The 18611-nt window shown below is 44.1% G+C and overlaps 1 protein-coding gene across 2 annotated transcripts in view; it reads left to right on the top strand.

Moving 5' to 3' along the window:
• ROCK1 (Rho associated coiled-coil containing protein kinase 1) overlaps positions 1-14687 on the top strand; it is a 251358-nt gene extending 236671 nt beyond the window's left edge. For both annotated transcript variants that reach the window (XM_069731169.1, XM_069731168.1), the window contains exons 28-33: positions 4298-4374; positions 7890-7978; positions 8200-8278; positions 10163-10424; positions 12285-12489; positions 12850-14687. In XM_069731169.1, the coding sequence (XP_069587270.1) occupies positions 4298-4374; positions 7890-7978; positions 8200-8278; positions 10163-10424; positions 12285-12489; positions 12850-12853 (716 nt within the window). In that variant the 3' untranslated portion in view covers positions 12854-14687. The remainder of the gene's footprint in view (positions 1-4297; positions 4375-7889; positions 7979-8199; positions 8279-10162; positions 10425-12284; positions 12490-12849) is intronic.
• The last annotated feature ends 3924 nt before the right edge of the window (positions 14688-18611 follow it).

Genomic DNA, 18611 nt, shown 5'->3' with positions numbered 1-18611 from the left:
CCTCATAGATCCCTCTCCAGGACCAAGATCCTAGCACACAAGCGTGCTCAGAAGTCCGGTCCTGGCCCCGTCCCCCACCCACTCGCCTACCAGAGCCTGTCGGTCGGAGGAGACGAGGACGTCCATCACAGCTCCGTGGACGTCTCATTCCCCTCAGGTTAGTAACGGCGTGGGATGTTTAGGTGAGTATTTCCCCTCCATTCCCCCGGGATCTTTTCTCCAGATGTCCCCCGGTCCTCCCTCATGGCGTTTATTTTAGAGGGATCCCAGGGACAGCCACAAGGGCTGTAACTCATTTTCCTCCTAAGCTCTCCTTCATTGGCGGCCGCACAGCCACAATGTCTCCCTTATAGAGTCTCAGCCTAGCAGGCTGCCGCGCCGCTCCCCCCTCGGCTGGGGTGCAGTGTTTCGCCACCTGACTGTACAGGGCCGCTGGTCAGCGTAAGAGTCAACCTTACCGATCAATGTCCTCGAGATCCGGGCCATTTTTTTCTGTCCCTTCGTCACTGGGAAAGGATTCGCAGGGGCCTTCCTATCCGAATCCAGATGGACAATGCCACGGCGGTGGCATATGTCAACCATCAGGGGGGAACTCGGAGCGCCTTGGCCGAGGTATCCAGGATTCTCCTTTGGGCAGAGGCAACGGTTCCGGTGATATCCGCGGTGCATATCCCCGGCGTGGACAATTGGGCCGCCGACTTTCTCAGCCGCGAGGGTCTCGCGGCAGGGGAATGGTCCTTACGTCCGGAGGTCTTCCATCAGATTTGTCTTCGATGGGGGACTCCGGACGTGGACCTCACGGCGTCTCGAACGAACAGGAAGATTCCGCGGTTCGTTTCCAGGTCTCGCGATCCTCTCGCAGTGGACGTCGACGCTCTGGCCATTCCTTGGTCACAGTTCGGGCTGCCCTTCCTGTTCCCACCCCTTCCCTTGCTTCCCAAACTGCTGAAAAAGATCAAAGCAGAAGGGATGCCGGTCATTCTAATCGCCCCGGATTGGCCTTGGACAGCTTGGTTCGCGGAGCTCATCAATCTTCTCGCGGACGCTCCCTGGCGCCTTCCAGTCTGGCCCGATCTGCTGTCTCAGGGTCCGATCTCCCACCCGAATTCTCAGTCGCTCAGTTTATCGGCGTGGCTGTTGAGACCGCAGTTCTAAGAGCGTCCGGCCTTTCGGCCCGGGTGATTTTCACCATGATTCAGGCTCGGAAGCCTTCGTCTTCCAGGATCTACTATTGTGCCTGGAAGGCTTACTTCCGTTGGTGCGAGTCCAACCGCGTTTCACCTATGTCCTTTTCCCTGCCTTCCATCTTGGTTTTCCTTCAGGCAGGACTGGATTCGGACCATGCTCTTAGTTCCCTGAAGGGCCAGGTTTCTGTGCTTTCCATCCTTTTTCAAAAGACTTTAGCTTCCAGACCACAGGTTAAGACCTTCCTTCAAGGAGTAGCCCACGCGGTCCCTCCGTACAGGGCCCCTGTGGATTCATGGGATTTAAACCTGGTACTGGACGTTCTGAGGGTTCCCCCCTTTGAACTTCTCAGGGAGGTTTCCCTATCAGTTCTGTCTTGAAGGTGGCCTTTCTTGTGGCCATCACTTCTATCCGCCGCGTCTCCGTGTTGGCGGCTCTCTCTTGCCGTCCTCCTTTCTTGGTTATCCACCAGGACAAGGTGGTCCTCAGGCCTCCGCCTTCCTTTCTTCCTAAGGTGGTTTCCACATTCCACCTCAACGAGGACATCGTTCTACCTTCCTTTTGTCCAGCTCCGACTCATCTTCTGGAGCGATCGTTGAACAAGCTGGACCTTGTCAGGGCAGTGAAGATCTATCTGGATAGAACGTCCACTTTCCGGAAGACGGATTCTCTTTTCGCCATTCCTGATGGCTCGCGCAGAGACCAGCCGGCTTCTAAGGCGACTATCGCTCGCTGGATCAGAACGGCTATTCTGGAGGCTTACCTGGTCAAGAACAGAGTGCCTCCCTCTGGGATCAAGGCTCGCTCCGCCCGGGCAGTCGGCGCCTCCTGGGCGGTGCACCACAGGGCTTCCGCCCTACAGCTATGTAAAGCGGCAACCTGGTCTTCCATCCACACGTTCGCCAAGTTTTACAAGGTCCATACCTACGCTTCGGCGGACGCCAGCCTAGGCAGAAGGATCTTGCAGCCGGCAGTGGTGAGTCCTCTGACCTGATGGAAGTCTGTTTTTCCCGCCCTTGGGACTGCTTTGGGACGTCCCATGGTTCCTGTGTCCCCCAATGAGAGGCGATAAAGAAAACAGGATTTTTGGTTGCTTACCGTAAAATCTGTTTCTTGGAGCCTCCATTGGGGGACACAGCTCCCTCCCAATGTTTTTGTTATATGTTCTATGACTGTTCTCACGTTTACAGTTCTCAAGTTTGTGGTTATGGTTTTTCAACCTTGTTATTTTTCTCCTACTGCTTTCTCACTAACTGAAGAGTATAATGCCAGTCGGTGGGGTGTACACTGCAGAGGAGGAGCTAACTTTTTTATTTGCATAGTGTCAGCCTCCTAGTGGCAGCAGCATACACCCATGGTTCCTGTGTCCCCCAATGGAGGCTCCAAAAAACAGATTTTACGGTAAGCAACCAAAAATCCTGTTTTTAGGATGGTAACCAGGGTAAACATCGGGTTACTAAGCGCGGCCCTGCGCTTAGTTACCCGATGTTTACCCTGGTTACCAGCATCGTTGGTCGCTGGAGAGCTGTCTGTGTGACAGCTCTCCAGCGACCAAACAGCGACGCTGCAGCGATTCGGATCGTTGTCGGTATCGCTGCAGCGTCGCTAAGTGTGACGGTACCTTTAGAGCGCATTCCACTAGAGCCATGGCTGCCTCGTGGGCAGAGAGGTGTCGATCGACCAAATATGTAAGGCTGCTACTTGGTCTTCTCCAAACACATTCTATAACCACTATAGATTAAACCTGGGTGCTTCCTCGGATCTCTCTTTTGGTGTAAGGGTGCTTCAAGCAGTAGTCCCTCCCTAAACAGTTACTCTCAGTAATTCTCTGTGGTGCCGTCATGGACGACCGAATAAAGTCTTAGTTACTCACCGGTTAACGGTGTTTTTCGGAGTCCATGACAGCACCCATGCATACCCTCCCGTCTTCTTAAGTTCTGGGTGTACACCTCTTCCCTTTTTTATATAATCCACTCGTGGTGAATAGTTAGCAGTAGTATCGTTGTATATTAATTATGCTGTTAACCTTGGTGGTGCTCTGTAAACCAACTGATGCGTGGGAGAGGTGCCGCCCTTATGTATCTGTAGGTTTCCTGTTCCTGAAGGGCGGATCCCCTCTCCATGGTGCTGTCATGGACTCCGAAAAACACCGTTAACCGGTGAGTAACTAAGACTTTCTCATCTTTCAGGATACATCGGGGGCTTATCTACAGCATTCTGTAATGCTGTAGATAAGCCCCTGATGCTGGTTGGCTTAGCTCATTTTTTTCAGGGTGACAGGTTCCCTTTAAGGTGAAAACTTCCACACATCCTCATTCTAACAGTTAAAGCCAACAGCATTAATTGTGGTGCATTGAAGTGAATGTTAGCCGCCTACATTTCATGCATTTGTCGTCTTATTGTTCCTAGTATGCCAATATAACTTCTCATTTTGCTAGCATTCAGTGCTGTTGGTGGATCTTCATTTCGTAGGTGTGTGTAATTTGCCGTGTGCCGCTGTATTTGGGGAAGAAACAGTTAACCTGTTAATGGGATCAGTTTGTAGCAGAACTAGGCATATTGTTGGTGGATGGAGCATATGCTTAGCTCTGCACACATCGCTTTTCACATGGTTTGAGTCTATTCTTCCCACTAAATAAACTGTTTGTCTCTTATTCTCTGTCTAGTCGAGTCTACCTGCATTCCTTATTTCTTTCTCTCCTATTCTTGTCTTCTGTGAGTAAATGGTAACGCACATTTGCCTGTTATTGGTGACCACTTTTTCCGTTAGCTTCTTGCACTTTATCCTTCCAAATATGATTTCTTGCCTTTTAAAGACCTACATTGTTTTTTTATGACATTTTTCATTTTTTTGTTTTTCGTTTGTTTTTTGCTGTTTTACCATTTTAATTTTTGTCTTGATAAATGCTCTTCATGTTCAACTTGCATTTGTTACTGCAAGTATTTTTTTCTGTTTTGTGGGCATGAAGTGTTGACAGCTAAGTCATTCTTTGTATTCTTTCCTGCCATGCATTTTTCATGCTGCATGTTTCTATGTTTGACACTATTCTGTAGTTTTGTTCCGAACCAATTCAAATGAGTTAATGCAATGATTGTCACTTTTTTATTTTAGAATCCGAATCAAGAATTGAGGGCTGGCTTTCCATCCCAAATAGAGGAAATATTAAAAGGCATGGTTGGAAGAAACAGGTATCAACAAGTCATAACTAGAGCATTTAGCAGGGAACCCTGCATGTACATCCTGCCATTGTCATATCCAGAAGCTTGTTGCATAATTTTATGGAAAATTGATCAACAGGCTTGAAAACTAAGGATCGCTCACACACCGAAAATCGAGGATCGCTCAAGTTAATATATTGGTTTATCAGAGTTAGAGACCTTTTGGCTATGGCTCTCCACTGTAATTATTAGCTAGGGGTCCAAAGGTCACTTGCATTTTGCTGAAGTTCATTTCCTGTACCGTGACTCTTTGGGATTTTGCTGAAATAATTGGCCATTTATATTAGAGAATAATTAATAAAAAAAACAAAACATATATATATATATATATATATATATATATATATATATATATATATATATATACAGTGGGGTAAAAAAGTATTTAGTCAGTCAGCAATAGTGCAAGTTCCACCACTTAAAAAGATGAGAGGCGTCTGTAATTTACATCATAGGTAGACCTCAACTATGGGAGACAAACTGAGAAAAAAAAATCCAGAAAATCACATTGTCTGTTTTTTTAACATTTTATTTGCATATTATGGTGGAAAATAAGTATTTGGTCAGAAACAAACAATCAAGATTTCTGGCTCTCACAGACCTGTAACTTCTTCTTTAAGAGTCTCCTCTTTCCTCCACTCATTACCTGTAGTAATGGCACCTGTTTAAACTTGTTATCAGTATAAAAAGACACCTGTGCACACCCTCAAACAGTCTGACTCCAAACTCCACTATGGTGAAGACCAAAGAGCTGTCAAAGGACACCAGAAACAAAATTGTAGCCCTGCACCAGGCTGGGAAGGCTGAATCTGCAATAGCCAACCAGCTTGGAGTGAAGAAATCAACAGTGGGAGCAATAATTAGAAAATGGAAGACATACAAGACCACTGATAATCTCCCTCGATCTGGGGCTCCACGCAAAATCCCACCCCGTGGGGTCAGAATGATCACAAGAACGGTGAGCAAAAATCCCAGAACCATGCGGGGGGACCTACTGAATGAACTGCAGAGAGCTGGGACCAATGTAACAAGGCCTACCATAAGTAACACACTACGCCACCATGGACTCAGATCCTGCAGTGCCAGACGTGTCCCACTGCTTAAGCCAGTACATGTCCGGGCCCGTCTGAAGTTTGCTAGAGAGCATTTGGATGATCCAGAGGAGTTTTGGGAGAATGTCCTATGGTCTGATGAAACCAAACTGGAACTGTTTGGTAGAAACACAACTTGTCGTGTTTGGAGGAAAAAGAATACTGAGTTGCATCCATCAAACACCATACCTACTGTAAAGCATGGTGGTGGAAACATCATGCTTTGGGGCTGTTTCTCTGCAAAGGGGCCAGGACGACTGATCCGGGTACATGAAAGAATGAATGGGGCCATGTATCGTGAGATTTTGAGTGCAAACCTCCTTCCATCAGCAAGGGCATTGAAGATGAAACGTGGCTGGGTCTTTCAACATGACAATGATCCAAAGCACATCGCCAGGGCAACGAAGGAGTGGCTTCGTAAGAAGCATTTCAAGGTCCTGGAGTGGCCTAGCCAGTCTCCAGATCTCAACCCTATAGAAAACCTTTGGAGGGAGTTGAAAGTCCGTGTTGCCAAGCGAAAAGCCAGAAACATCACTGCTCTAGAGGAGATCTGCATGGAGGAATGGGCCAACATACCAACAACAGTGTGTGGCAACCTTGTGAAGACTTACAGAAAACGTTTGAACTCTGTCATTGCCAACAAAGGATATATTACAAAGTATTGAGATGAAATTTTGTTTCTGACCAAATACTTATTTTCCACCATAATATGCAAATACATTGTTAAAAAAAACAGACAATGTGATTTTCTGGATTTTTTTTTCTCAGTTTGTCTCCCATAGTTGAGGTCTACCTATGATGTAAATTACAGACGCCTCTCATCTTTTTAAGTGGTGGAACTTGCACTATTGCTGACTGACTAAATACTTTTTTTCCCCACTGTGTATATATATATATATATATATATATATATATATATATATATATATATATATATATATATATATATATATATATATATATATATATGTATATGTGTGTAATTTTCTAATATCATTTTTTTTCTGTCCATATAAAATTTAAGTAAATCAACAGTACAAGAGAATATAAGGAACTGTATAATATATCTTGTGGGGAAACTATGCTTGGTACTCCACTTATGAGCCACTTTCTCCTACCCCGCATTCTGAGTTACAGTCCATATCAGCCTTGCTCAAGACAAGTGGGATTAACCAGAGCATTGAAGTATTCTAGTACCGCTGTCTTTTCAAGTGTGTGCGGAGGTAGAAGAGAAGAAAGCAGAATGAGAGTGAAGGGCAGAGAGACCCAAAGAGCGCTTCCACTTTACGTTAAGTGCTGATCTCACCCCAGTGCTTGATGCACAGCTACACTGCTTAGTACTGCTGAAAATTATCTCCCATTCTACCGCTGATTGTAAAAGAGCTACATAGAGACAGCAGAGTATAAATTTCTCATGTGAACTGTGTATAGAAGATATAAAAGCTTCTAACAGTCATAAACAAGCTCAGAGAAAATTGAAAATAAGACATCGTTCACAAGTTCAGTATTTGGTCAGTATTTTACATCAGTATTTGTCAGCCAAAACCAGGAGTCGGTGATAAATACAGAAGTGGTGACGTGTTTCTTTTATACATTTCTTCTGATTCTTCCACTAATGGTTTTGGCTTACAAATACTGACCAAATAGTGAAAGTGTGAACATGACCTAAGAGAAGAGCGCCTGTAGAGGGGAAGAATTGTGAAACATGCAGAATACTGGTCACATAATGGCCAGAAATAATGGTATTCCTGATGTACCCACGTGACATTCTATTCTGAAAAGCCGCTAAAAAATAACTGGCACACCTTAATTACCGCTAAGAGTTCTTTCACACTGTGTTTTGGAACCAGTTTGTTCGGCCTGGCAGGGCTTACGTCTGAACCCTCCACAAAATGAGATTTGGGCATATGCGCTGGCGGGGCCATATACAATAATTGTGCCGACTGAGCGAATATGTGCTGTGCATAATTTTCGGTTATGTATGCCTATTGGATGCGGTTACTTAGACGTAGTAGACTGTGCCTGTCTCCAGTAGGCGTACACGCCCGAAAGTGATGCACGTCAGAGTGCACGTTCGCTCTGCTGGCACCATTACAGACTATTATCGTCTATCTAAGTGGGGCGGAGGTGTTGTGTGCGCACCATTCACGCCTTTCATTGTCTTTGACACTGCCAGGATCAGCTGAGTGAAGCAGAATATACCTGGATGTACCATAGCAAGGAAATGTCAGACCTGGAAGTGTGATTGACACACAGCTCGTATGTCTGGTCTCTCTGTTGTTCAAATCTCCATACTTGTGCTTTATTTTCACTAATTTCAGGTTGTGAGTGTGTAAGAAAGTTTTACTCTCAGCTAAATATATTTGACTAATTGTGATATTTGCCTCTTTGCAGTATGTTGTGGTTAGCAGTAAGAAGATACTATTCTACAATGATGAGCAGAATAAGGAGCAGTCCACCCCATCCATGGTACTAGATATAGAGTAAGTACTATTACATGCCTTACTTGGTTTTTTTGTTCAACTATTTTCATTAAGATTTTTAACTTATTAGAAACATATAAGCAAAAAAATGAACAATATTGGTTTTTATCCATGGAGAATTTCAATAATTTTTTTGTGAGTTTGAGATGTTGTCTGTGTATATCTTTTTCAAAAGGAATAAAAAAAACTTTATCAATCTAATTTGTGTTTAATTTCTTTAGTAAGCTTTTCCACGTCCGCCCTGTTACACAAGGAGATGTTTATCGAGCGAATACTGAGGAGATCCCGAAGATATTCCAGGTAATAGTGCCTCCTTTGATTTGCACCTGAGGAAATGTAGCACCAAAACATGCTATTTTGTGTAAGTAGAGCTTGATTTTTTTTTTCATGCAGCTTCCCAGCCAGTCTCTGCTCAGTAGAGGTGGAGGCTGTACGCCCAATACTACCGCATTAGTCTGATACTTTTCTAACTTTTTAACTCCAATTACTTGCAGTGCACTGTTGTACAGAACTATTTGTATAAATATGGCAGTCTGAGAGAATTTACAAAAAAGATGATCTTGTTTTTGAACCCAATGTAATAGTACATCAAGGGCCCTAAATAGTTTTAAAGGGGTTGTCCACTACTAGGACAACCCTTTCTTGATCCTAATGTTTGGCACCCATAAAATAATAAAGCCTATACTCCCCTCCCGTGCCGTTCCCGCAGTGTCTGCACTCACGGTTTGGCGCTCTGGTGCTGCTATTGTGACGTCAGCGCCCAATTGGCTGCAGCGTCACTGTCTCTGACTTCGGACAAATCGAACATGAAGATAAAGTACTACTCCATTCATAGTAGAGCACAAACAGGCTCGAACCAGAGTAGAAAGAGAAGTGGGAGGCCCCCGCTGTACAACTGAGCAACAAGACAAGTACATTAGAGTCTGTAGTTTGAGAAATCGACGCCTCACAGGTCCTCAACTGGCAGCTTCATTAAATAGTACATGCAAAACGCCAGTGTCAACATCTACAGTGAAGAGGCGACTCCGGGATGCTGGCCTTCAGGGCAGAGTGGCAAAGAAAAAGCCATATCTGAGACTGGCTAATAAAAAGAAAAGATTAATATGGGCAAAAGAGAACATATGGGACAGAAGAAGTTTGGAAAATAGTGTTATGGACAGACTAATCCAAGTTTGAGGTGTTTGGATCACACAGAAGAACATTTGAGTGACGCAGAACAACTGAAAAGATGCTGGAAGAATGCCTGACGCCATCTGTCAAGCATGGTGGAGGTAATGTGATGGTCTGGGGTTGCATTGGTGCTGGTAAAGTGGGAGATTTGTACAAGGTATAAGGGATTTTGAATAAGGAAGGCTATCACTCCATTTTGCAGCGCCATGCCGTACCCTGTGGACAGCGCTTGATTGGAGCCAATTTCATCCTACAACAGGACAATGACCCAAAGCACACCTCCAAATTATGCGAGAACTATTTAGGGAAGAAGTAGGCAGCTGGTATTCTACCTATAATGGAGTGGCCAGCGCAGTCACCAGATCTCAACCCCATGGAGCTGTTGTGGGAGCAGCTTGACCGTATGGTACGCAAAAAGTGGCCATCAAGCCAAACCAACTTGTGGGAGGGGCTTCTGGAAGCATGGGGTGAAATTTCTCCAGATTACCTCAGCAAATTAACTGCTAGAATGCCAAAGGCCTGCAATGTTGGAATTGCTGCAAAGGGAGCATTCTTTGACGAAAGCAAAGTTTGAAGGAGAAAATTATTATTTCAAATAAAAAAATCTTTTTTTCGAACCTCGTCAATATCTGGACTAGATTTTCAATTCATTTGGCAACTCATTTGATTAATAAAAGTATGAGTTTTCATGAAAAACACAAAGTTGTCTGGGTGACCCTAAACTTTCTTTCTCGCCTCATTGGGGGAAACGGGTAACCATGGGTGTATGCTGTTGTCACTAGGAGGCTGACACTATGCAAATAAAGAAGAATTAACTCCTCCCCGGCAGTATACACCCTCCGACAGGCACCAGGCAACTCACAATGATGATAGAATGGTTCCAGAATGGAAAATTAAAAATTGTCATGCCCATAAAGGGTTAAAAAAAACATTAACCACTATCGTCCCCTTAACATACAGGCTAAAATGTTCTAGTCAATATCTGTACCCATTGTGCATTATTTGTCCCGTTAGATACTGTATGCCAATGAAGGAGAATGCAGGAAAGATGTGGAGTTGGATCCAGTGCAGCAAGTGGAGAAGACCAATTTCCTGAACCACAAAGGGCATGAGTTCATCCCTACACTCTATCATTTCCCAGCCAATTGTGAAGCTTGCTCTAAGCCATTATGGCATGTCTTCAAACCGCCGCCAGCACTGGAATGCAGAAGATGCCATGTTAAGTGCCATAAGGACCATCTGGATAGAAAGGAGGAGCTCATAACTCCTTGTAAAGGTCGGTACCACATGTCACTACCATTTTTTGTTTCTTCAGTTCATCTGTTGGGTTTAGATTAGCCCTTATATACAGGGTGGGCCATTTATATGAATACACCTAAATAAAATGGGAATGGTTGGTGATATCAACTTATGGTGGTGCACCATCTTGGGTGTTAGGTCCGAGCATTCCTACATGAACAATTTCCTGGAAAGTGGATTGGTAGTCGTGGGCTAGTTGAATGGCCACCAAGGTCTCTCAATATAGTAACATAGTAACATAGTTATGAAGGTTGAAGGAAGACTTTAAGTCCTTCTAGTTCAACCTATAGGCTAACCTAACATGCCCTAACATGTTGATCCAGAGGAAGGCAATCTGACCCCCTTAGACTTTTATCTTTGGGGTCATCTGAAGGCAATTGTCTATGCTGTGAAGATACGAGATGTGCAGCATCAGAAACAACGGATACTGGAAGCCTGTGCTAGCATTTCTTTTGCGGTGTTGCCATCAGTGTGTCAAGAGTGGGAGAAGAGGGTTGCATTGACAATCCAACACAATGGGCAGCACTTTGAATACATTTTATAAGTAGTCATAAACTTGTAAATAACTCAGGAAAGAATAAAGTTACATTGTTTATCTTGTGAAATTCTCAATAAGTTTAATGTCACATGACCCTCTTCCCATTGAAAAAATAAAGTTGGATCCAAAATGGCCAACTTCAAAATGGCCACCATGGTCACCACCCATCTTGAAAAGTTTCCCCCCCTTCCATATACTAATGTGCCACAAACAGAAAGTTCATATCACCAACCATTTCCTTTTTATTTAGGTGTATCCATATAAATGGCCCACCCTGTAGGTTAACATTATTTAGTCCTTTACTTTTGGTAATTTGGCAACAATTCTGCTTACATGGTCTTTATTTATTTGTTTTTTACCCAATCTGCGTACTATTAGTTAATGTTGCAAGACATTGCCCTTACTCTGCCGCATTCTAATGTACTGGTGCTGTGCAATACTGTCATCTATCTGCCATAAACATGTGGCTTTTAGAGTAAAATAGGTGTTCCACAATTCTTAAGTATAGCATAAAGTTGGCCATACACATTAACTAAATGTTTGCCGAATAATCATTAGCCAACTATCTCTCCAGGCTCTCCTGCTTGGCTGAGCACTCCTGTGTACTCTATGGGGAGAGCGGAGTAAGCCACTACCAGAATTATCTGGCAGTGGCTTATCTGCCCACAGAGCAAAATGGCCAGGTAATTCCATTCCAATTGCGGAATCCCGGGGGAAAGTCGTGCTGCCTTTTTATGCATTATATAAAAGTTGATGGGATCAGATGACTAATGTGTATGAGGGACCTCCCTGCTATATAAAAATAGTATAAACCAAATAATATAATCAAATAACATATTTAATCAAATTTAATAGTATAATACGTGAGGAAACAAAGAAAAATATAGATAAGTGCTTAAATACATAGAGCCTCGTACAAAAGATGCAAGAAGATATGTGCCACAACGGTAGCTTAGTAATACATTTCTTTATATGAATCTTGTTTGACATCAAAACCAGGCACAAAAGACTCCAATAAGGTAGATAGTGTATAATCATTATCTGAGCTGCATAAGGAATGTAATGTCCCACGTGTATGCGCCACCTTCGTTTCGCCATTGCTTCTTCAAGTGCTTTGAGGCAGCTCTTAACTAATAACATCTTTAGCATATTAATCACTAATGGAGCCCTGACATATGAACTTTACTATCATGTATGAACAAATAATTTTATGTACTCCGCTTTTGAACGCTTTACTTTTAAGCATATGTATCTGTTTTAAATCCTCTTTTTAATTGTGCCCTCTTCATAATTTCATAGTGAGTTATGATGTGACAAGTGCAAGAGATATGCTTTTACTGGCGTGCACTCAGGATGAGCAGAAAAAATGGGTATCTCATTTACTGAAGAAAATACCTAAAACACCACCTTCAAATTTTGTCCGCGTCTCCCCAAGGAGTATGTCTACTAGGTCAACAAACCAGTCCTTCCGAAAACCTATGAAAACTGGTTCAGGAAAAGCCAGGTGAGCATTTCTGTGACTGCTTATAGTAAGACATTATCCCGTGCACATGCTCAGAATAATTTTCTGTGTGACTATGGTAGTGTGATGCTTCTGTAGCACAAGTCCCATAGTTTCATACAACATCTGGCAGGATATGGAGAGGCCGTATGTCATGTTGACGTTTTTGAAGGAGGGGCTACCTGTGTCCATTGCTGGTTCCGTCCTACTTTTCACATCGGTGTAAAGTGCTTCTGACTTTTGGGAAACTTGTATACCTTGTAGTCCCTGTTATAGGTTCTAAAGGGAATAGATCCACACACATGAATAGAATGGTCATAATAAAATCCATATAATGTCATTTTTTTGCCTTCTCTCTTCCAGCTAATCTTGGTTGGTCACTGTGCATTCATGAAGCTGGTCTTCCATATTAGACTGGTGCAACGAAGCTGCTATATCCATCAGCAACAGAGTAACAGGCTTTCTGGGTGACTGTTTCTTCCTCTTCCCATTGCTAAAGCACAGAAAGCATGTTTGAAGGTCTTTTCTTGTGGGCTCGTCTAAAGATAGAATAGACGGATTATTACTATGTAATGCAAGTTGTTAAACAAAGCTTAGCCTATTTTTTAATTTTCATATATATTTATATTCAAATCAATGTAAAGATTTTCGGATATCTATGGAAGCCTGTCAATAATGATGGAAAGCAGCTCGTGCACAGATGAGGATTGGAGCAACTACGCCAAGCATGGATATCAGAGGACAATGTCTCAATGAGAACAGAAGTTCCTGTACGTTATCTCCATCTTCCTGAAGACTGCAAATTCTTCTTGCAAAAAGTGACCACTTGAACTTCAGTGCCTTCACTTTTTGGCTATTGTAGCCTTATGGCAAAAGCACTTGGGGGGACGGATCCTGTTTTGTGCTTTGCATATATTTTACAGCCATTCATCAGTGAAAGGTCAACATATAATTTTAACTATGCATTTTTTTTATTTTTTTTTATTTTTTTGCCAAGCCATATTGAAATGTGTTTAATACATAGAGGCATTAGAAACTAACAGTACAATCCAAGTTTTATGTGTGTTTTGAATACATCATTTTGTTTATTTTGTATTGTTTTTGCCTTACAGTTTTTAAAGATAAAGAACGTTAAGTTAACGGACATATAAAATATGTATGCACTGTGTGGATTTGTAAATTATTTGTTAGAACACTTTATTGGGTATTATTGTTGTGTTTTTGTTTTGTTGTTATATAGTGCCTTATTTCTTTCATTTATTTTACTGCCATGTTCTGTTTTTAGTTTATGGGCACAAAACTTGTATCCTGAAAGTAAATACCCTTTCCAATTCACGGGTTTTATCAATCTCATGTCACACTGCTTTCAATGGAGGGAGATTAAAAGGCCATTAGCGGACGGGTTTAGATATAAAAGTTATCGCAAAGTATTTTCAGATGTCCGTTTTACATTCCTAATAGATGAACCCATTATTTATAGGGTTTTAAATGTCTGATTAGCTCCATATTGGAGCAAATCGGTAATTTAGCCAGCCAGTTTTGTTCTAGGACTGTGACTGTCAATCACAAGTTCCCCATAGCTGTCCTAAGGAAGACTTTATAGGTCCGGCGTTGAGCTGGAAAATGAGGAGTTGTCTATGGTCACTTTGACGTTCCCCCTTCTTACAATTAGTTTAAAAACCATTATTTTATGGAGGATATTTTATACTTTTTACTTTTCTTTCTATCATAGTTTGAGAAGACATATCATGTGGTTTCTGAGCAATCACTGAGCTAAACTACCTGCTATGGTTTATTTTATTAAAATATGCTGAGCGTACAAGCTTGAAAACCTTAAAATAGTGTTTCTCGCTTTTATAAACTCTTGATAATCTAGGGATTTTAATATAAATGTTCCTGCCTACATAGCAGAGACCAATTAAGGTATGGGCAATAATGGTTTATTTTTACTTGTACATGTGTTTTTTTTTGTTTGTTTTTTTATCAAATACCTCCTCAATAATTTATGATGGCTTTGCAGTTTCATTTCTTAAATAAAAATACAAAAAAAAGCACTGGAACCCTAGTTGTTTGAAGGCAATTTGCATGTTACAAGTGGTATTGAAATCCGCACTGATGGATATGTAATAATAAACATATCCGTTATTAATATGCTAATGACTGTGTGATCATTTGAAAAGAAATAAAAATTATTTATAGAACTCCAGGTTTTTTTCTTTAATGCTTGCGCGTGATGCTGCATTTCTCCCCATCCACATGTATTCAGCCATTCTGATGCCAGCAGAAAACTATTCGTCTAGAAAGTTTAGTGGCTCAAGAAAGCAGGAAATTGAGGCGCATGCAAACAAGATTAAAATTATTAGTCCATTTTTTGTATGAATAGATGATATATTGCCGATAAAGTAATGTTTTGGCACACAGAACAATCATATTAACAATCTTTCTCTGCACAAAGTGTGGTCAGTCAGATTAAGACTGGCCATACACATTAGATGGCTGTCTGACAAATGATGCTTTGGCTGATCGTTCAGCCAGCAGGCATGTCCACCAACTCTCCCAAACACAGGAGCACTAATTTGACCGAGCACTCATGTGTTCTCTATGAGCAAGCTGCTGACTGACAAGTTGACATCATATGACACATGATAAGGTTGTAATATTAGATAGGATAGGGCTTTCCCATTGAGTACACCGTTATGTGGTGGAATGGCTTTTATGCTTTTTTTTTTAAATCAAAATAGCATTAACTAAGTACCCTATGTTATTCACATGTTTCATTACTATTTACTTGTTGTAGGGTCTATGCTCAATTTGCTTTTTTTCTTGGGTTTAGTCTACAGCATCACCAGGGGATACAGTGAAAAAAAAAAAAAAATGAAAATTGAGTATTTTTGGATCAGGTGAGTTTAGCGCCTTAACCCCCAGAGCTTTTTTCGGTTTTGCGTTTTAATTTTTGCTCTTCTCCTTCCCAGAGCCATAACTTTCTTATTTTTCCATCAATATGGCCATGTGAGGGCTTAGTTTCTTTCTCGCTTCATTGGGGGATACAGGTAACCATGGTTGTATGCTGCTGTCGCTAGGAGGCTGACATTATGCAAATAAAGAAATATAACTCCTCCCCGGCAGTATACACCCTCCGACAGGCACCAGGCAATTCAGTTTTTGCTTAGTGTCTGTAGGAAGCGGACCTGGATCTAACACCAGATCCGCTTTATTTTTCCTTACAGGGTTTTGTTGTGTGTTATTAATCATTTCCCCGTTCTTTTTCAGATTTTTCTTCTGGGTAACAGGGTGCATTTTTTTCTCACCCTGTTTTCCCTTCATTACGTGACCGAGAGAGCACTGTGATATCATCCACATTGCGCCCTCTCGGACCCGCTGGGCAGGACTGTCCCCTGTCACCCTTATGGGTGTTTCAGGGTGACTATCTTGGTGTCCAGTCCTCGCCTTATCCCTGCCTCATCCCTCTCCTTGGAGAGGGTTGAGATGAAGACGGCGGTCCCCTTCGGTGCCCCCCCCACCTTTTCAGGGGTTGACGCCGTCTTCTGCACCGTGGCACGACGTGAGAAGGAGGATCCCCTCTTCCAGGACCCTTTCTACTCCCCAAGGGCTCCTGACGTGATCCTCGACTGGGACAAGATCAGGTACAGAGAAACTAATCTCCCCCCCCCGTCAGTCCGTCCTCTGTCAGTCTGTCCTGCCTTTTCATAGGGACTTGGCTTCTTTAAGCACAGACTCTGCAGCGCTTCCTTGTGCAGTGCTCTCCACAGTTTGTGGGGCTCCTTTTATGGGGACACGATGGGGGGACGTAGCGGACGCTGCTTTGTTTGAAATGCGTGCCTTTTCCCTGCAGCGCACGCTTCCCTGCCGCTGCTTCGCTTTGTAAGACCACGCCCCCTTGCTTTTCGGCGCTCCCTCTCCGGATCGTCTCCGTACTGGGCAGGTCTCTCCATGGAACCCAGCGCTGGTATTGGTCATGCTCAGGCGCGCCACACCTCTCTATACCGTCGTCCTATCAGATCGCCGGTTTCTATTCGCTCGACCACGCCCCTTCTCTTTCGCGCTCTCTGCACACGCATGGCACAGCATACCACGTCTTTCCGGCTAATTACCTCCAACGCGTTTCGTGCCCTCCAGGACCTCTTCTAGGAGGGGGACACAGCCTTTCCTGCACTGCGCTGATCGCCAGGTCTGTACGCTTTGCTATACTCCTTCCCCGGCTGCTACTTCCCTAAGCAGCATTGCCTGCTGGCATTCTGCTTCTGGTATTTTTCACTCTCTACCTATGCCCAACCCCACAGGGGCCCCCAGCTATATTCCAATGGTAATTCACTTTGCTTGTGCCCGCTGTAAGAAAAAGTGGGCTTCAGGCCAGCTGTCGCCTTTCTCTTCGTCCTGCAGTCCTTCCATCATGTCCGTCTCTCAGGAGGCCCCTAATACTCGGGATGAGTGCACTCCCCCTCCCCCGGAGTGGGCTGTTGCGATGTCTGTCAGTCTCGGACTTGACTAAAGTATCTCAGTCCCTGGTTCAGGTTCTAGAACGTATTCCACTGCTGACTACTGCTCCCCCCCTCCCCCAGGAAGACGTTTCTTCCTCTCGCGTCCACCCAAACAGCCCTCCCATGTCCCAGGGCTTCTCCAGACTGTCGATTCCCTCCTCGCCTCTGGGGTAATCGTCCCAGTCCCTTCCAACCAGCGGTTTTCCGGTTTTTATTCTAGTCCTTTTGTAGTTCGCCCGATTTTGGATCTCAAACAGTTGAACCGCCACCTTCAGATTCAGCACTTCAAGATCGAGTCTCTGCACTCGGTGATCGCTTCCATGGAACCGGGGAATTTCTGTGCTATGTGGACTTTCAGGATGCGTACCTACACATCCTGATTTGTGTTCAGCACCAGAGGTTCCTTCGTTTTGCGATCCAGGACCAGCATTTCCAATTCATGGCCCTTCCGTTCAGCCTGGCGTCCGCTTCCAGGGTCTTTACGAAGGTAATGGCGGCGGTCATGGCCATCCTTTGATAAAAAGGGATTCTTGTAATCCCCTACTTCGACCTCGTGAAAGTTTCGTCTCGCCGGGATTGCGGTCAGAACCTCCAGATCACTGGACACGTTGACCCGCCTCAGATGGATAATCAACGAACAGAAGTCCACTTTGATTCCGACCCAATGTCTAGAATTCCTTGGCATGGAATTCAACACCATTTAGGCCCAGGGCTTCCTCCCAAGGGAGAAGTTCCTTTTTCTTTGGAGGGGCATCAAAGCCCTAAAGCGTCCTACTCCTTTACCTCTTCGGCTCGGCATGAGGGTTCTGGGAAAGATGGTCACTTAAATGGAAGCTGTCCCTTAAGCTTAGTTCCATTCTCGCCCTCTCCAGCTGGCCCTTCTGTCCCTTTAAGAAAGGAGTCCACTTTCCCTAGACCGCCCCGTTCTCCCTCTCAATGTGAGACAGTCTCTCACTTGGTGGACGCTATTCACCTCCATTCTGCGCGGGAGGTCGTTTCTCCCTCTCCGCTGGTAGGTCATCGCCACCAACGCCAGTCTCCAGGGGTGGGATGCGGTCTTTCTCCACCTCACAGCCCACGGTCGCTGGACTGCTCGAGGCATGTCTCCCGATCAATCTTTTGGAGATCAAGGCTATCCTCCTAGCCCTCCTCCGCTGGCAGTCCCTCTCGAGAAAATCAGTCCGCATTCAGTCAGACAACGCCACAGCTGTGACTTGCATAAACCACCAGGGAGGGACTCGCAGCATGCAGGTCATGAGGGAAGTGGCAAAAATTCTACGGTGGGCAGAGAACCACGTCTCCTCCATTTCAGCTGTCCACATCCCAGGGGTGTACAATTGGGAAGCTGACTTCCTTAGCCGTCAGGGGCTCATGTCAGGCGAGTAGGCTCTTCTCCCCTGTCTTCCACCAGATTTGTCAAAGGTGGGGTGTGCCGGACGTCGACCTCATGGCCTCCCGAACAAAGCACAAGGTTCCCCATTACGTATCCAGATCTTGGGATCCGATGGCCGTCGGCTGCGACGCCCTCGTGATTTTGTGGGCCCAGTTTCAGATGCCTTGTTCCCTCCTCTCCCCTTGCTTCCAAGGGTCGCCAAAAAGATAGTCAGAGGGAGTTCCTGTTCTCTT

The sequence above is a fragment of the Ranitomeya imitator genome, chromosome 6 (genome assembly GCF_032444005.1).
Source record: "Ranitomeya imitator isolate aRanImi1 chromosome 6, aRanImi1.pri, whole genome shotgun sequence".
Taxonomy (NCBI): Eukaryota; Metazoa; Chordata; class Amphibia; order Anura; family Dendrobatidae; genus Ranitomeya; species Ranitomeya imitator.
Note: the sequence above shows the minus strand (reverse complement) of the source record. Positions and strands in the feature narration are given on the sequence as shown.